Source organism: Mytilus californianus, unplaced genomic scaffold, assembly GCF_021869535.1.
Source record: "Mytilus californianus isolate M0D057914Y unplaced genomic scaffold, xbMytCali1.0.p SCAF_1, whole genome shotgun sequence".
Taxonomy (NCBI): domain Eukaryota; kingdom Metazoa; phylum Mollusca; class Bivalvia; order Mytilida; family Mytilidae; genus Mytilus; species Mytilus californianus.
Window position 1 is genome coordinate 122,607,616 of NW_026262581.1, and position 19,774 is coordinate 122,627,389.

General features: G+C 32.0%; 1 protein-coding gene across 4 annotated transcripts in view; it reads left to right on the forward strand.

Moving 5' to 3' along the window:
• Window positions 1–19,774, forward strand: part of LOC127712155 (nuclear receptor-binding protein-like) — a 46,296-nt gene that overhangs the window by 10,979 nt on the left and 15,543 nt on the right. For 2 of the 4 annotated variants that reach the window (XM_052218430.1, XM_052218440.1), the window contains exons 4-7: window positions 2,911–3,000; window positions 3,600–3,640; window positions 4,750–4,844; window positions 15,612–15,659. In XM_052218430.1, the coding sequence (XP_052074390.1) occupies window positions 2,911–3,000; window positions 3,600–3,640; window positions 4,750–4,844; window positions 15,612–15,659 (274 nt within the window). The remainder of the gene's footprint in view (window positions 1–2,910; window positions 3,001–3,599; window positions 3,641–4,749; window positions 4,845–15,611; window positions 15,660–19,774) is intronic. The other 2 variants (XM_052218449.1, XM_052218458.1) reach the window with 1 other exon arrangement.

A 19,774-nucleotide genomic window follows, 5' to 3' on the forward strand; every position in this document is an offset into this window, starting at 1 on the left:
AAGTCATTTTCTTCTGGTGTGTACTGAGTTGGATACTATATGAATGCCTCTAACTCTGGAAATTATTGAAGTGTGCAGTGTGCTTTTTGCCAAATATGAGCTTAACACTAACTTTGATTTGCTAACAATCATAATCGACCCATATTATTATTGCTCACAGTTGAGCTCTAAAGATCTTATATCAGACATTGATAAACTGCTAGAACCTCTTTGTAGATGGTTATGCTACAAACTTCATGCTAAAAGATAACAGCCTTTAGATTATATTCCAACCAATTCTAGAACTAATAGATAGCTTTCAAAGTAGAATGTTCGCATCTTGGTATAGTCCAGAATCCCATGCTTGTATACTTTTAGATTCTACGGTATACTAATTAGTGATATAAGACTGTTTTGGTCTTTTTCTATTTTATCTTTATATACTTAAAATTATATCCCTGCTTAAGGTTAAAGTGTAAATAACTATATCCCACTAAAGAGACATTAATCTAGTGGATACAGTTTTGTAAATAAACTTTACCTTTTATTGGTGGAGGATTGGAGAACGGATTTTTATACGACAGCAAAATTTTTGCGGTCGTATATAGGTATCACGTCGTCGTCGTCCGAAGATATTTGGTTTCCGGACAATAACTTTAGTATAAGTAAATAGAAATCTATGAAATTTAAACACAAGGTTTATGACCACAAAAGGAAGGTTGGGATTGATTTTGGGAGTTTTGGTCCAAACAGTTTAGAAATTAGGGGCCAAAAAAAGGCCCAAATAAGCATTTTTCTAGTTTCCAGACAATAACTTGTGGAATGGTGTATGGATCTCTCTGAAATTATACCACAAGTTTCCATACCACAAAGGGATGGTAAGAATTGGCTTTGGGGGGGGTTTTGGCTCAAACAGTTAAGGAATAAGGGGCAAAAAAGGGGAAAAACAAGAGTATCCAGGTTAATGGACAATTAATTAAGTACAAAACATAATTTAAAAGCAGTGTAAGGGAGGTAATTCAAACACATTTGAATTACCTTACTTACACTGCTTTTAAATTATGTATATTGGAAATTTGCCAATAACTTTAGTATTAATAAACTCCATTGGAAATTTGCCAATAACTTTAGTACAATAAACTCCATTGGAAATTTGCCAATAACTTTTGTATAACTGGAAATTTGCCAATAACTTTAGTATAAGTAAATATAAATCTATGAAATTTAAACACAAGGTTTGAAACCATAAAAAGGAAGGTTGGGATTGATTATGGTGGTTATGGTCCCTTTGGTTTAGGAATTAGGGGTCAAAAAGGGGCCCAAATAAGCATTTTCTAGTGTCCAGACAATAACTTGTGAAACAGTGTATAGAATTGTTTGAAATTGTACCACAAGTTTCCACACCACAAAAGGATGGTTAGGATTGGCTTTGGGGGGTTATGGCTCAATCTGTTTAGGAATTAGGGGCAAAAAAGGGGGAAAAACAAAGGTTTCCTGGTAAATGGACAATTTAGAAGCAGTGTAAGGGAGGTAATCCAAACACATTTAAAGTACAATGTTGTGTATGTTTGGATTACCTCCCTTACACTGCTTTTAAATTATGTATAAAGAAATTTTGTATTGTCTTGAGGTGATTAGCTGTCAATTTATTCTTAGAAGTTACTATTAAAGGAATATTAATTTTAGCAATGATTATATATGTCATTTTCTATTTTAAGACTTTTATGATGTATTTAAATTGGTAGTTATGGTTGCAAACTCCATTGGAAATTTGAATTGAGATTATGACCATATAAAAAAAAAAATAGGGGAGGGGGGTAAAAAAGAAATTGGGGGGGGGGGGGGCAATTTTTTTTTTCATTTCAGATTTCAGAAATTAAAAAGAAAATTTCTTCAAATATTTTTTTTTTTTTTTGCCAAAAAATTGGGGGGTAGGGGGTAAAAAATTCGCAACAGCATAGTGTATTTCACAAAAGCAAAAAAAAGGGGGGGTAATTTTATTTTTTTTTTGGGGGGGGGGTCAATTCGCAACAGCATAGTGTATTGCACAAAAGCAAAAAATTGAATATAAATTCAAATCATATAACCAATTCTAAGTTCTTTGACTACAGTTATTCGGTGTCAGAAACCTATTATGTGTCAAATATTTAATTACAGTCCAAATTCAGACCTGTATCAAGCGCGAATATTGTGTCCATTTTGGCCCCAACTGTTCAGGGTTGGACCTCTGCGGTCGTATCAAGCTGCACTCAGCGAAGCATTTTATTACATATTATTTTGACCTTGAGATGTAGTTGACTTAAAGTTGACCTTGCTCAAACTCAGCAAAACAATTTTTGACTTCCTGTTATCATTATTGGTCTTAGTTAGTTAACATGTAAGATCTTTGCCATGTCATATGAGCTTGTTTATGATTACTATTATCTGGTAAATCGTTAGCCAATCAAAACATGTAATGTAATAAAAGCTTCATTTGCAGAAAATAAATTCTTTAGACTGATTGTTTACTACATATAAAACTATTTGATATTTCAGAAATGACACAACAGAAAAAGATTTAAAGACAAAAAACTTAGAATATTCTTTATTTTAGCATCAAAGAAGCTTGGTGGCTTAAATTTGCAGCTTCCAGCTTCAATTTGAAATTCTGAGATTGCTACTGCTACATTTGCTAATTAACAAATAGTTCTTTAGCTAACAAACAAGCAGCTTTAATTGTTGTACATTAAAGATCTATACAAAAATAGTTAATGTGCAAATTAAGATTGATATGTGATTGGTCTGAACTGTGAGATAATGCATATATTTATTTTAACAGTACACAAATGAAACGGTACATTGCAGATCCTTTTCTTTGGAGGAATTAGATCAGGTTGATTTGTCTGATTCTATTGATTTTTGTGGGAGTTATATATTATGCATTTATTTCAGGTCATCTTCATAACAGAATATATGTCATCTGGTTCACTGTCTCAGTTCATGAAGAAAACAAGGAAAAATAATAAAACATTTAATTTAAAGGTATGTCACGTTCCTTTATTAATGTGTGAAATGTATTTGAAAAAAGGGAGATACAGCAGCGATAAACTCATTAAAATACTACATTTTTATCACTGAAAAATCTACTTTAGAATATGAAATTTGATTATATTCAAAATATGTGAAAGAGATATGACCTGTGAAATATGTTAATTTTAGATAATTGAAATTTTGAAAATAATGTGCATCACAGTATAAAAGACAAGAAACATTTGGATTATTGGTTTTGTTTTTGAATTGTAAACAAATCATGGACAAATTTTTTGGAGATACTCTTCAGAATGAGGACATCATCTAATGCAATTAGCACTTAATGTATTCCAGAACTGGTTAACATTTTATAATTCTTTCTTCTTTGGTGACTGGGGGAATGTTAGTTTCTATCCTTGACTTACTGAATGTTTCCTCTTCATCAAATATCACTTTTATATGTATTTGGGACACACAGTAAGTTTATTTAGGGATAACAAAAATTGTTGAGTTAATAGATTAAGTTACTGTTTATATAAAAAGTCATGCAGTTAGGAAAATGAATCTTAGATGCTGTAGGAAATTAAAATGGCTCCTCTTTCTTTTTATAGGCATGGAAGAGATGGTGTACCCAGATTCTTTCTGCACTGAGGTATGTATATACGATGAAATATCTGAATAAAATCTTGTGGATGTAATAATACTTTGGTCTCTAATGTATAGTTGTCTCATTGGCAATCATACCACATCTCCTTTTTCTTATATTAGATTTGGCTTGATGACACAATTTGAATGTGATATTTAAGTGATGTCATAAGGGAGATTTGTCAGATTTTTAGCAAAAATAGTAAAATTTCAGAAACATTTTGCTCTTTTAAGATAGAGAAGATGTGCCACCCAAAATGATGTTTTGGAAGGGAACAGTTAACTTAAAAAAACAAACAAATCAAACTGTGAAGGTTTTTTTAAGGTTATGCCAATTTAATTAACTTACAGTGATTTCATGGCTGTATAACCAATGGAAAGGAAATAATTCAAACCAAAAGTGCAATGCTTTATTGAAACACACATAATCAACATTTATTTCTGCAAGTTGAAGACATTTTGAAAATCATTGGTGCCAATATGGGTTTTCTTTTATATTTACACAGATACTTTGGTTTAGTATACTTGTACGTTCTGTAACTGAGGTATTAAAATGTACCAGAACTATATAGTACTGTTTAAGTGCTACCATATTCTGGTGTTTTTTGATACCATAATTTTACAGTACTATGTTTATACTACAAGTTTGAACTACCAATTTTGTACTTTATTGTGTTGTACTAAGTTCAAACACCATACAGTGCTTTGATTTGTTGTTGTATTGCAGTAATAACACCAATATTAAAGTACAAATAAATTTTAAAAAATACATTTAGTACCATGTAATTAAAGAATAAAAGTGTTGCTCTATATTTTTGGTACAATGTAGTGCTGTACAATTGTAAAACTAAAAGAATATTTAACATCTGAAATAGTTCTAATAACTTTTACTTTAACTGAGAGAAATGACTCCCCCCTAAAATCAAGATAGAAGTTCAAATTTTGTAAACAGGAATATTCAGCTACATTTTTGGATAACGTCTGTAAAATTTTCGATTGCACTTTCACATGTCTATGCATTTACTGCGATTTCACTTAAAAAAAATTCAAAGGGAGATAATTTGTATAGCTAAATCGAGCATTGATTGTCAATTATGTAACATGGTATATTTGCAGCTACCTTCACTCCTGCAATCCTCCAATAACTCATGGAAATTTAGCATGTGATACAATATTTATACAGCACAATGGACTTATCAAGATTGGTTCAGGTAAGTCAACAATTAACAGTGGATTATAACAAGCATGGATAAATGCTTTGCAGCATATGCTAATTATTTATGATTTGACTTTGAATAAGTTTATTTTCACTTTCTATTACCCCTTTATAACAGTTCGAATGAGAAGTTTCTACAGTTTACATTTTTTTGTAAAGAATTTGTTTGGTTGCAAAATGCATTGCATGCATAATGATATGTTTTTTGAAGGCTGTATCATTCTCTTGCTTTCTTGCAATTTATTTATTTTTGTTTGTTTCCATTTACTGCACATCACAGATCTATAGAATCTACCTAACATCACTGTTGATTACAAAATCCATCCACTTGAGATAGTTAAATTTTCAAATGTATAAAATATTGTAAAGAGGGTGAAGTAGTAGAATCTGTTTTTACAATGATTTAGATAAATATGACAGGAATTTGCATTAGACTAATTTTATCAATGTGTGAATTATCAAACTCGTTAGATCCTGTTTAAATGCATACAGAGCTAGAGAATTTATATATAATCCCAATTAAAGATCAAATAATTCAGGGAAAAGCTATATTACTAATTCTTTAGTTTTACGTTAATCATGCTTTCATATGATTGGCTTTGTTGTAAGCTTTTATTACAACGTTGGCTTCTGGTAATGCTTTAATGAACGATCTGTTTGTAATTATTTGAAAGTAATTTCTATTTGAATTGATTTTTGTAGGTTTTGCAAAAACTTTTACTGGTATGCATTAACACATATTTACTTGATAATCCTATCTTGAAAGAAACCCACAATTGCAAGAAAAATTATTATAAGATCTTTTTAGATTAGTAGTTTCAGCAATTTAAAATCCTGATATCACTCTAGTTAGTATTTATGATTATGTCCCCATTACTCAGCAGCCAGGCTGTATACTGGCCCATGTTTGTCCTTCCATCATACTCAATCTCAAATACCCATAGTTATTTTTTTTTTCTTTTTGCCTTCATATTTAAGCAGATTTTTTGGTTTATAAGTGTATAATAATAGGTTGAGAACTTGAGATTTCATCTCATTTCAAATACCTACTTTTCATGGAATAAGAGCCCTTGAAAATTTGGCAGCAGGAAAAACTATTTGTGTCATCCTTAATGTTCCATTCGTTTGAAGACATAATAAATTTTGCTGTTAAAAGTTTAACAATGTCTAATCTTATTAAATTATTTTGATCTCGTTTTTAATTTAAGCTTCATTTCATCTTTCTCTCCTTACAGTCCCCAAAACTTGTTTTCCATTCACATCTTTTTTTAACTAAAGTTATACTATTCTTACAACAATGAAAATATTATTCCAGTCAAGTTTGATTCTATATTTGACAAGTTTGCTGAAACTCAGTCTAAAGCTCTTTGTTTTGGTGTAGGAGTCAGGAATGAAGCAGCTTTTTGTTGACTAAGCAGTTTACTGGAATTAGATTTGATTCAGTATGCTTCTGCTTCTTACTGGTAAGGTTTTTACAGTCAAATAATATGGTTCAAGTCATAAAACAATTATTCCTTTGTTCTCAGGCATGATTGCATGTCGAATTTAAATAGTAGATTGCTAACTTCTTATTAGTGTGGCTAGACAGTACAGCTGAAGCAACAAATAGGGATCGCTTACATCAACTGTCATCCTTGATGTCACACTTTGCTTATCTGCAAACTCCTTGAAAAAGACTTGACAGAATTCAACCAAACTTGCACAGCTTTTACTACAGAACATGATTTTTTTAGGTTTCCCATACCAAGAACTCCATTTTAGTGGTTTCATCAAGATATCTGTAGAAAAACTTGACATGAAAGTAAGGATTAACAATGAAAACAGATTTACTTCATAAATATTTTTTTTAAATTACAACTATGCCTAAAATGATAAAAGATGAAATAGTTTTAAAAAACAATTTTTACCTGGCAAATGATAAGTTGCATACACTTGGTGTTTGGTTTTTTTTAAAGAATTGATCCCATTTTGTGAAATTAAAACTTGCAGAGAAACAATTTTTTTTATTTACTGAGAAATAATGTGGTATTTTCTGATATTTTTCCTTTTAATTATTAGTCCCCTACTGACGAAGTCGAAGGGTACTTTAGGTTTGCACTCCGTCTGTCTATCTGTCTGTCTGTCTGTCCATCCATCAGTCTGGCAAATCATTTTTCCACAATTTTTTTCTTCGTTCTTGAAGATATTGATTTGATATTTGTTATATTGTTTTATCATGACAAGTTACAGATCAATTACGACTTTTGTTCCGGTCTGATGATTTTGTGCAGAGTTATGGTCCTTGGACTTAGAAAATTCACTCAAATAATCAGTTTTCCACACTTTTTTTCGTCATGCTTGAAGATATTGACTTGATATTTGTTATATAGTTTACGCCATGACAAGTCATAGATCAAGTTAGCATTTTGTTCCAGTACAATGAATTTTTAATTGGTAGGGAACTATGTATTGCCATGCAATACTCTCAGAATGCTTGTTTTCACTATGTTATTTCTAAACATTGATGAAATATGTTTGTAAACATGAGGTAAACCACAAATGGTGGTAAGATTTTGAAAATGTGGAAATAATTGACTTATTGAAAAAATAACAAATAAGCTCTACATACTAAACTCTGTAATTTATAAAATAATGAATAAAAAAAATTCATTGGATATAGGTTATGCATGTTATTATTTACCCCAGTATTTTAATGTTTAGTATATCATGTTGAAAGATAACATGAAGCCTCACTGACAGCATTCCAAACTTTTTAGTTAACATGTCTGTTTTATAGATTGTATATGAAACCACTATGATACAGACAGATATCATACACAGTCTCAGAACACTGTTTATTAGTAATTAGAGGGTTTGATTATTTATTTTCATATAAGTATACTAGCCATTTAAAATTTTGTCTCCCAAATTCATGGAATGTTAGAAGTATCAAATTGAACATAGTATCTGGAATTTATTTGTTATAAATATTGAATAGATGAGTAACTTTCATGACCTGTGATTGACAGGTCCCAGGGTAATTGTTTTCAGGATAATTAAATATATGTCAAAAGGTGCAACCATTCAGGCAATTGGGAAAAAACATAACATGCAAATTTGGAAAATTTGAAATTTACTTTTATTTGACCCTATATAGAACATTCGGGTCTTACTTGCCACAATTGTTTGATTGTTTTTGATAAACTTTCTACTAAGGACTTATCTTCTTTCCCCTGTCCTCAGAGGCAGATATAGCAGGAGGCTCCTTATAGAGCTACATATAGACAATAGACAATATTTATTAGCACAAACACATTTACAATAGATGGTTATGGCATGATCAAATACAAACAATAAAACAGACAATTGTACATTGTTTAATGCATATACGTTTTACAAGTCCCTCTCTTAAAGTTGCCTCTTTGGTGCCTTTCCCTGATCTACACCTGGTTCTGCCTCTCCTTCAATCTAATTAAAATTAAACCTCCGCACTTGCTTATTTTTTATGCTTGGTTGCTGCAGAGATTTAATTTTAATTAGATTGGCCTTTCCCTTTTTTCAGTCTCCCACTTCTTTGTCAGCATCCACATTACTTTATGACTTAATAATAAGTTCAGTATTGCTACAGAAAGTACCTTTGGTATATTTGATAGTATTTAGAGGTTTTGTATTTTTAATGAATTTGGAAAAGCTTTCATGACTTTAGGTCATTTTTTATATTTTAGAGGGGCATTATGTTGCTGGTCTGTGTGTCAGTCCCTTGTCTCTTCCGTATCAGGTTAGAGTTCTTGGTGGAAGTAGTTCACCATGGAGTTGTGTTCACACCATCTTGAAACTTAGAACACATGCCTATTGTGATGTGTACTTTATAAATTACTTGCAGAATTATGGTATTGACCCCGATTTCTGTTTTCACTAAACATAGAAATGTGATAGTGTGAAAATAGTACATTTTCAGGTTAATTTTTGGTAACATCAACTTGAAACTTGGTACACATGTTCATTATGAGATGAAAGTTTAAAATTTTTTGCCAAATTATGATTTTTCACATGGATCACTACACATTGACAAATGATAGTGTGAGTTGGGCATGGTGTCCTATGGACACAGATATTCTTGTTTATATTTATTTTCTAGCTCCACATTCAATGGAAAGAACTAATAAGGATGAAACTTACATCATAGATTATAAATTATCTTACTTAAGAAGTATTTGAAAGTTGAAGTCAGATAAGAATTTCATTGTTTTTATGATTATTTTTTAAAAAGCTTGTCATAAGCATGATAAGTAACAGCGATAACATGACTATGCATATAAAGCTTTTCCTGTGTATACAATGGTACTGCCCAGAAGATTTATAAAATTAAAAGAAGAGCTGTTACAATTCTTTTGCAGTTTGCTGAAATAATTTAATAAATGGTAGAGTGGGTGGCGCATATTCGCCGTGGACACATTTTCGCCGTTTTGCAATTTTTTCTGTAAATTTCGTGTGCCTTTACCCAATACTTGCCTAAATAGATGCTAAACGCTGTTTGTAATGTTCGAACTGTTGATATTCCTCTTTACCCCATTTCCAATGTTATTCGCACATGTAAAGAAATACGCAGGTGTTTTTGAACGATTCTGGCAATTATGTAAGATTTATATGTCATGCATGCGCAGTCATAAAGTAAATATTTGTTAGAAAAATAGTATAGGAATGTTCTCTCATGCTAATTCATGTAGTTGCAAACAATTGTTTTTATAATATACAAGGATAATGAGGTTGGTCATATCATACATTTCGGCGAAAATGTGTCCCCCATGGTACAAGAACAACTTGATTTCCTCTTGAGTTTGCGTTCATTTTTAAAACATTTGACCAATGTTTTGAAGAGAATTCCTTTATCAAACATTTTTGTCATATAGTAAACTTTCTGAAACCTACATAAAAAGTTTCAAATATTCGAATGTAGGTCGGATGTTGGTGAAAATGAACGAATTTTGCGGCGAATATGCGTCACCCACTCTAGATTTTTGTTCTATAAAACTGACCTTTTGGTAGACTATCTTATTTTGCAAAATGGAAATGTACAAAATGTTTAAGTAAATGGTTTCGACCTGCATCACCATAGATGAGATCAGGTCTAATAGCACATTGACTCCATCCATCTGTCCAAAACACATAGAGGGTACTTAGTTTGTAACATCCATTATTTCAACAGCTTTTCTTCATCATTTGTGCACACAGATTGAAGATGCTCATATTTAAGACAATTTGAATTATTTTTTCTCAGGTTTCTAATGGGTGGAACTTTGTCATTTTTGTCACTGAAGGCTATTAATAGTGGCATATTTTTTAAGCCTTATGTGAAAAGTGATAATTTTTCAACCACGGAGCATAGGGATAGACCTAAATCATTAGAAATTTTAATTTAGAACTGTTGCACTTCTTACAATTATTTGTGGAATTATAATTTTCATAATCTGATGTTTCCTGAAAACTAATGATAACATTACCAGTTATATATATATATATATATATACTTTGTACTTGAACGACATTTGATAGAGACATTGACACTGAAGAAAGCTATTACTTCAGACATAATATTTGTCCACTTAATTTTATTATACGACCGCAAAAAAAATTTTGTGGTCGTATATTGGTATGACGTTGGCGTCGTCGTCGTCGTCGTCGTCCAGCGTCATCGTCCGAATACGCATTAGTTTTCGCACTCTAACTTTAGTTAAAGTGAATGGATCTCTGTGAAATTTTACCATAAGGTTCAATACCACAAAAGGAAGGTGGGGATTGATTTTGGGGGTTATGGTACCAACAGTTAAGGAATTAGGGGCCAAAAAGGGGCCAAAAATAAGCATTTTTTTGTTTCCAGACAATAACTGTGGAACAGTGTATGGATCTCTCTGAAATTATACTACAAGTTTCCATACCACAAAGGGATGGTTAGGATTTGCTTTGGGGGGTTATGGCTCAAACCGTTTAAGAATTAGGGGCAAAAAAGGGGGAAAAACAAGGTTGTCCTGGTTAATGGACAAATACTTTAGTACAAAACATAATTTAAAGCAGTGTAAGGGAGATAAATCAAATACATCATTGAAATTATCTCCCTTACACTGCTTTTAAATTATGTATAAAGTAATGGTTAATGAACAATTAAGATAATTTAAAACAGTGTAAGGGAGGTAATCCAAATACAACGTTTTGGTTACTTCCTTTACACTGCTTTTAAATTATGTTTAAAGAAATGCATATTTATAAAGGAAGACCAGTAAAAATATCTGCAAATGTTGCATCTTTTTTTTTTACAAAAAAATCCATATGAAAGATTTGACACTATATTTTAAATTCTATTATAAAATAGATTAAGTTAGCACTATGGTAAATTTAAATGGGTAATTATGGCTGCAAATTCCATTGGAAATTTGAATTGAGATTATGACCATATCTTGAGGGAAAGAATTTTTGGGGGGAAAGGGGGGGGGGGGGGTACAAAGAAATTGTGGGGGTCAATTTTTTCTCATTTCAGATTTCAGAAATTAAAAAGAATTATTCTTCAAATATTGTTTTTTTTTCAAATTTCAAATATTGAAAAATTTCAAGAAGTAATCTTTAATTGCACAGTATGGCGCATTAGATTTGTAAAATCTTTGACCACATTTATTTATTTGTTATGCCGAATCTAACCGTGTATTTAGAGTTTTAATTATGGGTCCAGTTTTCAAATTGGTCTACATTAAGGTCCAAAGGGTCCAAAATTAAACTTTGTTTGATTTTAACAAAAATTGAATATATGGGGTTCTTTGATATGCTGAATCTAAACATGTATTTAGATTTTTGATTTTTGGCCCAGTTTTCAAGTTTGTCCAAATTGGGGTCCAAAATTAAAATTTGTTTGATTTCAACAAAAATTGAATATATGAGGTTCTTTGATATGCTGAATCTAACCATGTATTTAGAATTTTTTATTTGTGGGCCCCGCTATCAAATTGGTTCATATTGAGGTCAAAAGGGTCCAAAATTAAACTTTGTTTGATTTCATCAAAAATTGAATTATTGGGGTTCTTTGATATGCCAAATCTAACCGTGTATTTAGATTTTTAATTTTGGGTCCCGTTTTTTAAATTGGTCTACATTAAGGTCCAAAGGGTCCAAAATTAAACTTAGTTTGAATTTAAGAAAAATTGAATTTTTGGGGTTCTTTGATATGCTGAATCTAAACATGTGTTCAGATTTTTGATTATGGGCTCAGTTTTCAAGTTGGTCCAAGTTGGGGTCCAAAATTAAACTTTGTTTGATTTCAACAAAAATTGAATATATGGGGTTCTTTGATATTCTGAATCTAAACATGTATTTAGATTTTAGATTTTTGGCCCAGTTTTAAAGTTGGTCCAAATTGGGGTCCAAAATTAAACTTTGTTTGATTTCAACAAAAATTGAATATATGGGGTTCTTTGATATGCTGAATCTTACCATGTATTTAGATTTTTTATTTGTGGGCCCGCTATCAAATTGGTTCATATTGAGGTCAAAAGGGTCCAAAATTAAACTTTGTTTGATTTCATCAAAAATTGAATTAATGGGGTTCTTTGATATGCCAAATCTAACTGTGTTTTTAGATTTTTAATTTTGGGTCCCGTTTTTTAAATTGGTCTACATTAAGGTCCAAAGGGTCCAAAATTAAACTTAGTTTGATTTTAACAAAAAATGAATTCTTGGGGTTCTTTGATATGCTGAATCTAAACATGTGTTTAGATTTTTGATTATGGGCCCAGTTTACAAGTTGGTCCAAGTTGGGGTCCAAAATAAAACTTTGTTTGATTTCAACAAAAATTAAATATATGGGGTTCTTTGATATGCTGAATCTAAACATGTATTTAGATTTTAGATTTTTGGCCCAGTTTTCAAGTTGGTCCAAATTGGGGTCCAAAATTAAACTTTGTTTGATTTCAACAAAAATTGAATATATGGGGTTCTTTGATATGCTGAATCTTACCCTGTATTTAGATTTTTTATTTGTGGGCCCGCTATCAAATTGGTTCATATTGAGGTCAAAAGGGTCCAAAATTAAACTTTGTTTGATTTCATCAAAAATTGAATTATTGGGGTTCTTTGATATGCCAAATCTAACTGTGTTTTTAGATTTTTAATTTTGGGTCCCGTTTTTTAAATTGGTCTACATTAAGGTCCAAAGGGTCCAAAATTAAACTTAGTTTGATTTTAACAAAAATTGAATTCTTGGGGTACTTTGATATGCTGAATCTAAACGTGTTTAAATTTTTGATTATGGGACCAGTTTTCAAGTTTGTCCAAGTTGGGGTCCAAAATTAAACTTTGTTTGATTTCAACAAAAATTGAATATATGGGGTTCTTTGATATGCTGAATCTAACCATGTATTTTGATTTTGGACATTGGACCATTATAGGTAAATTAAAAAAATTGAAGTTCTTAGACCACATTCTTTCTGTGTCAGAAACCTATGCTGTGTCAAATATTTAATCACAATCCAAATTCAGAGCTGTATCAAGCTTGAATGTTGTGTCCATACTTGCCCCAACTGTTCAGGGTTCGACCTCTGCGGTCGTATAAAGCTGCGCCCAGCGAAGCATTTTATTGTAACTTCCAGACATAACTTGTGTGTAAGTGTATGGATCTCTCTGACATTGTACCACAAGGTTCCATATCAGAAAGGGAATGCTGGGATTGATTTTGGGGGTAATTGCCTCCAAATTTAAGGAATTAGGGGCAAAAAAACAGGCATTTTTGTAGTTTCATGACAATTACATGTGTGTAAGTGTATGGATCTCTCTGACATTGTATCACAAGGTTCCATATTTCAAAGGGAATGCTGGGATTGATATTGGGGATAATTGCCTCCAAATTTTAGGAATTAGGGGCAAAAAAGGGGCAACAAATAATCATTTTTCTAGTTTCATGACAATAACTTGTGTGTAAGTGTATGGATCTTTATGAAATTGTACTACACGGTTCCATATCACAAAGGGAAAGCTGGAATAGAGTTTGGGGGTAATTGCCCAAAAAGTTTAGGAATAAGGGGCCAAAAATAAGCATTTTTCTAGTTTCCAGACAATAACTTGTGTTCAAATGTATGGATCTCTCTGAAATTTTACTGCAAGGTACCATACCACAAAGGGAAGGCTGGGATTGATTTTGGGGGTAATTCCCTCAAAATTTTAGTAATTAGGGGCCATAAAAGGGCAAAAAAACAAGCATTTTTCTAGTTTCAGGACAATAACTTGTGTGTAAGTGTATGGATCTTTATGAAATTGTACTGCAAGGTTCCATATCACAAAGGGAAAGCTGGGTTTGAGTTTGGGGGTAATTGCCCTAAACGTTTAGGAATTTGGGGCCAAAAAACGAGCATTTTTCTAGTTTCCAGACAATAACACAATAACTTGTGTTCAAGTAGATATAAGAAGATGTGGTATGAGTGCCAATGAGACAACTCTCCATCCAAGTAAAAATTTATAAAAGTAAACCATTATAGGTCACAGAGTATGGATCTCTCTGAAATTGTACTGGAAGGTACCATACCACAAAGGGAAAGCTGGGATTGAGTTTGGGGGTGATGAATCATAAGGGGGTTCAAAAAATTGGGGGGGGGATTTTTTTTTCCCTTTTTTTTCTTTAAAATTTTCCATTTTAAATTGGTTATTTCTGATTTATATATAAAAGCAAATAATAATGATATGGTTTGAATAGGTAAATTAAAAATTTTTAAGTTCTTAGACCACTTTCATTCTGTGTGAGAAACCTATGCTGTGTCAAATATTTAATTACAATCCAAATTCAGAGCTGTATCAAGCTTGAATGTTGTGTCCATACTTGCCCCAACTGTTCAGGGTTCGACCTCTGCGGTCGTATCAAGCTGCGCCCCAGCGGAGCATTTTATAACATCTTCTTTGTATATTACCATCTTATATTAGTTTTGGTGTGCAAATCTAATGACTATTATATATATATAACTAATTTGTTAGACGCAGTGTTCTTTGAATTAAAAAAAAAAAACACAAAACAAAACAATGATAAAAATGTAAAACCATACAACTATGAAATGTAGCTGTATATTAGAACTTTAGGTCATGTTCTTTCCTTTCTTTTTGTTCTTCTTTTGATATGGAAATCCATCAACTTTTGGACTTTCTGGTACATTGCGCTGTGAAGTTTTTTTAGATGAATAATTTTTCATTTATATAATCTAGATTTACAAATTTTTTATGATTATTATCATTTATAATCTTTACAATTTTTAGTCAATTTTAATTTTTCTTTCATTATTATTTTTAATTTAATTTTTGATTTTTATTTTGATTTTATTATCGAAGTGTATTTAGTTCAAGTGTGAGAGTTTTTCAAGGTACACTTCATATGAGAGCTTCCTTGTCATTGTCAAGTAGTTTCTGACCAACTAGAGAATGGTAATTCCTATTCAATCAAATTTAGGCCAACACTTAGTGATACACAGGAAAGATTTAAAATGCTTAACACTGCGTATGATGTCTATTTCAGCATTTAATGTATGGCGAATTACTAATGCATTATAACCCTGATATACAAAAAAGGAGAATTGTTTTAAAAAGTTAAAATAAATTATTACAGGAAGATTGCCACATTTAAACTCTTGTTGCTTCTTATTTGGGATTCTTATTTGCAAACTATTTAATTTCTCAACTATAGACAAATTTCGATGTTGTATTTTATAATTTGACATATTTGTGTCATTGATTTTGGTTTTGCTTTACTTTTATTTCCCTGTAGAATATGGTGCAGTATGTTATGTGACAGGAGAAATCAGGGAGACTAAAGGTTAATACTGCTGTACTGCTGTATTAGTGTGGTGGAAAACTAAAGCATGTTCTGGTGTTTGATAATTATAACCAGAATAATTCAGATCTTTTTTTAATACATATCATTTTACATTTTACTTTTTTTTCTAATTTTAGAATAAACTAGAACAGTTTTATCAGCTGGTCCAAACTGAAAATTAAGGAATACACCATAGCTTATCATGTGGAGCTATCCATAACACAGTGCTGATAACAATCTTTGTTGCTCGCTCTGTTGTTATTTTTAGTTAATAGATTGGAAAAATGTAATACACCACTTTTTAAGATAGGATGTTTCTAACACAAATTTTATAAAATATTATCAGATTTTCAAGATGATATCATTATATAAATTTATAATTTGACACTTTTAAAAATCTTTTTAAAAAATGGTTAAGGAAATATAATCCACCCCACTTTTACTTTGCTTTGTTTGTATTCTAAAAAGTTTTGAAGCTTGTTTTCTTAGTTTTTATGTGTGCTTACCCTTGCCATCTCCAATTTTTAATACTGGAAATACATAATGTTTTATGTCAGCACATTTTCTCTTTAAATACTTTAATTTTAGTTTAGGAATAGGTTACAATTTATTATGCATCTTGATTGTTGTATTGTTCTCCCAATTTTTGCACCATTTTTTACTTGTATCTGTAGATGCTAAAAATTGTATGTAGGAATAAAACTTGCCAATAGTTTCTTATACTTTGAAAAAAGTTAAATTTTGTAATGTTTAAACATGAACATTCAATTGTTCTAATTAAGAGTTCAAACAAAATGTATTATTTTAAGATGGTTTCTGTATCTCCTGAAATTAAGTTAAACTTTAGCTCTCCTAGCCTCAATGGCCAGTATGATCAAATGTCATTGGCTGTTGTTTTCTCATTAATCATCTGTCAATTTTTTTTTACTTTTGAAATTACAGTGGTAATTATATATTACTGGTTTACTAATTAATAATCTTTACTTAATGAGGATAGCATAGCTAGTTATAAACTATTCCTCATATGATTCTGACTACCTCAGTGGTTTCATGGTACCATGCTTGCCTCGAATGCAGGAGGTTGTGAGTTCAAACCCTGGTCGAGTCAAAACAAAGACTTGAAGAAAATTGGTATTGCCCCTTCTTCTCTAGGCAATTGGTATTTAGGAGTAATAGGAAAGACTGGTCTGGTCAGAGTAAAAATAATGTGTGTTGTTAGGATGACATGTCTTTCTGATGTTTGTTACCTTATGAACTAACGATAAATATCTAGTACAAATCAGGGTTTAGATTCATATGGCAGCATAATGTTCTTGTTCTGAATAAGTATGTTGTTTGTTCTGTTTGACCTTATATTATGTTGGTTGATTATCAGACTATGTTGGTAGCTCTGTTTGCTTCTCAGACTATGTTGGTTGTTCTGTTTGCTCCTCAGACTATGTTGGTAGTTCTGTTTGCTCCTCAGACTATGTTGGTGGTTCTGTTTGTTCCTCAGACTATGTTGGTTGTTTTGTTTGTTCCTCAGACTATGTTGGTTGTTCTGTTTGCTCCTGGTACTATGTTGGTTGTTCTGTTTGCTCCTCAGACTATGTTGGTTGTTCTGTTTGCTCCTCAGACTATGTTGGTTATTCTGTTTGCTCCTCAGACTATGTTGGTTGTTCTGTTTGCTCCTCAGACTATGTTGGTTGTTCTGTTTGCTCCTCAGACTATGTTGGTAGTTCTGTTTGCTCCTGGTACTATGTTGGTTGTTCTGTTTGCTCCTCAGACTATATTGGTTGTTCTGTTTGCTCCTGGTACTATGTTAGTTGTTCTGTTTGCTCCTCAGACTATGTTGGTTGTTCTATTTGCTCCTCAGACTATGTTGGTTGTTCTGTTTGCTCCTCAGACTATGTTGGTTGTTCTGTTTGCTCCACAGACTATGTTGGTAGTTCTGTTTGCTCCTGGTACTATGTTGGTAGTTCTGTTTGCTCCTGGTACTATGTTGTTTGTTCTGTTTGCTCCTCAGACTATGTTGGTTGTTCTGTTTGCTCCTCAGACTATGTTGGTTGTTCTGTTTGTTCCTGGTACTATGTTGGTTGTTCTGTTTGGTCCTCAGACTATGTTGGTAGTTCTGTTTGACCCTCAGACTATGTTGGTTGTTCTGTTTGCTCCTCAGACTATGTTGGTTGTTCTGTTTGCTCCTCATACCCTGTTGGTTGTTCTGATGCTCCTCAGACTATGTTGATTGTTCTGTTTGCTTCTCAGACTATGTTGGTAGTTCTGTTTGCTACTCAGACTATGTTGGTTGTTCTGTTTGCTCTTCAGACTGTGTTGGATGTTCTGTGTGCTCCTCAGACTATGTTGGTAGTTCTGTTTGCTTCTCAGACTATGTTGGTTGTTCTGTTTGCTCCTCAGACTATGTTGGTTGTTCTGTTTGGTCCTCAGACTATGTTGGTAGTTCTGTTTGCTCTTCAGACTATGTTGGTTGTTCTGTTTGCTCCTCAGACTATGTTGGTTGTTCTGTTTGCTCCTCAGACTATGTTGGTTGTTCATTTTGCTCCTCAGACTATGTTGGTTGTTCTGTTTGGTCATAAGACTATGTTGGTTGTTCTGTTTGCTCCTCAGACTATGTTGGTTGTTCTGTTTGTTCCTGGTACTATGTTGGTAGTTCTGTTTGCTCTTCAGACTATGTTGGTAGTTCTGTTTGCTCCTCAGACTATGTTGGTAGTTCTGTTTGACCCTCAGACTATGTTGGTTGTTCTGTTTGGTCCTCAGACTATGTTGGTAGTTCTGTTTGCTCCTCAGACTATGTTGGTAGTTCTGTTTGACCCTCAGACTATGTTGGTTGTTCTGTTTGACCCTCAGACTATGTTGGTTGTTCTGTTTGACCCTCAGACTATGTTGGTTGTTCTGTTTGCTCCTCAGACTATGTTGGTTGTTCTGTTTGCTCCTCAGACTTTGTTTGTAATTCTGTTTGTTCCTGGGAGTATGTTGGTTGTTCTGTTTGTTCCTGGGAGTATGTTGGTTGTTCTGTTTGCTCCTGGGACTTGGTTGGTAATTCTGTTTGTTCCTGGGAGTATGTTGGTAGTTCTGTTTGTTCCTGGGACTATGTTGGTAGTTTTGTTTGTTCCTCAGACTTTTGGTTGTTCTGTTTGCTTCTCAGACTATGTTGGTAGTTTTTTTTTTCACCTCATACTCTGTTGGTTTGTTCATTTAGATCATCTCACTATGTTGGTTGTTCTGTTTGATCCTGATATTGTTTTCTCATATTTTACTGTTGTAATAATTATCTCAAATGATCAATTATCTATCATTGAAATATTGATGTATTGAGTCAAACTTAATTTATTTGAAAATATATATATTTATTTTATTTTTTGTCCTGTTTCTTTTGTTTTCATCTTTAAAGAATAATCTCATGTGGATAATACCAAAATTAATGAGAAATAATACTTACCTCAACTTATATTTATAGTTGTATTAAATGTTATTAACCAGCATAATTTTTTTTTAAAATGAAATGGATAACAATTGATTATACACTTCTGGTTATTTGTAAAATTGGAATACAGGATTTTGTCATAATTACCCAACACTACATATGATTGGTTTATATTAGAACTTGCTCATAACAATTTCCATGAATTAGTTTATGTTTACTGTGGCATGTATATTATTGTATAGCTTTAGTTCTTTCAATTTCTACAACTTTATACTGCTAAAACTAATATACTGGATTTAACAAGGAATGTCAGGAAAATATACTGCATGTATTCAAATTTAACAGTTGCATGAAATTAAAGGCTACAATACTTGACCTAAGAGTCAGACTGTAACATGGTCTTTTGGTATATACTATAAATCTTTTTTTTTAAGAATCAATTGATATTTGTAGCAGAAAACAAATACATAATAACCTGAACAAACTAAGGTACACAATTACAGTTTTAAATGTTAGGGGTTAGACTTTAAAAAAGATAATTAGGACACATTATAGATAAAAAGACACATGTATATACTATGAAAGTTAACAAGTTTTTGCAGATATAAACACAGATACATGTATATGCTAGCCAGGTGTATGACTAAGTTGTTTCTCAAATAGAGATGGTTTATAAAATTGACTTGTACAAAAA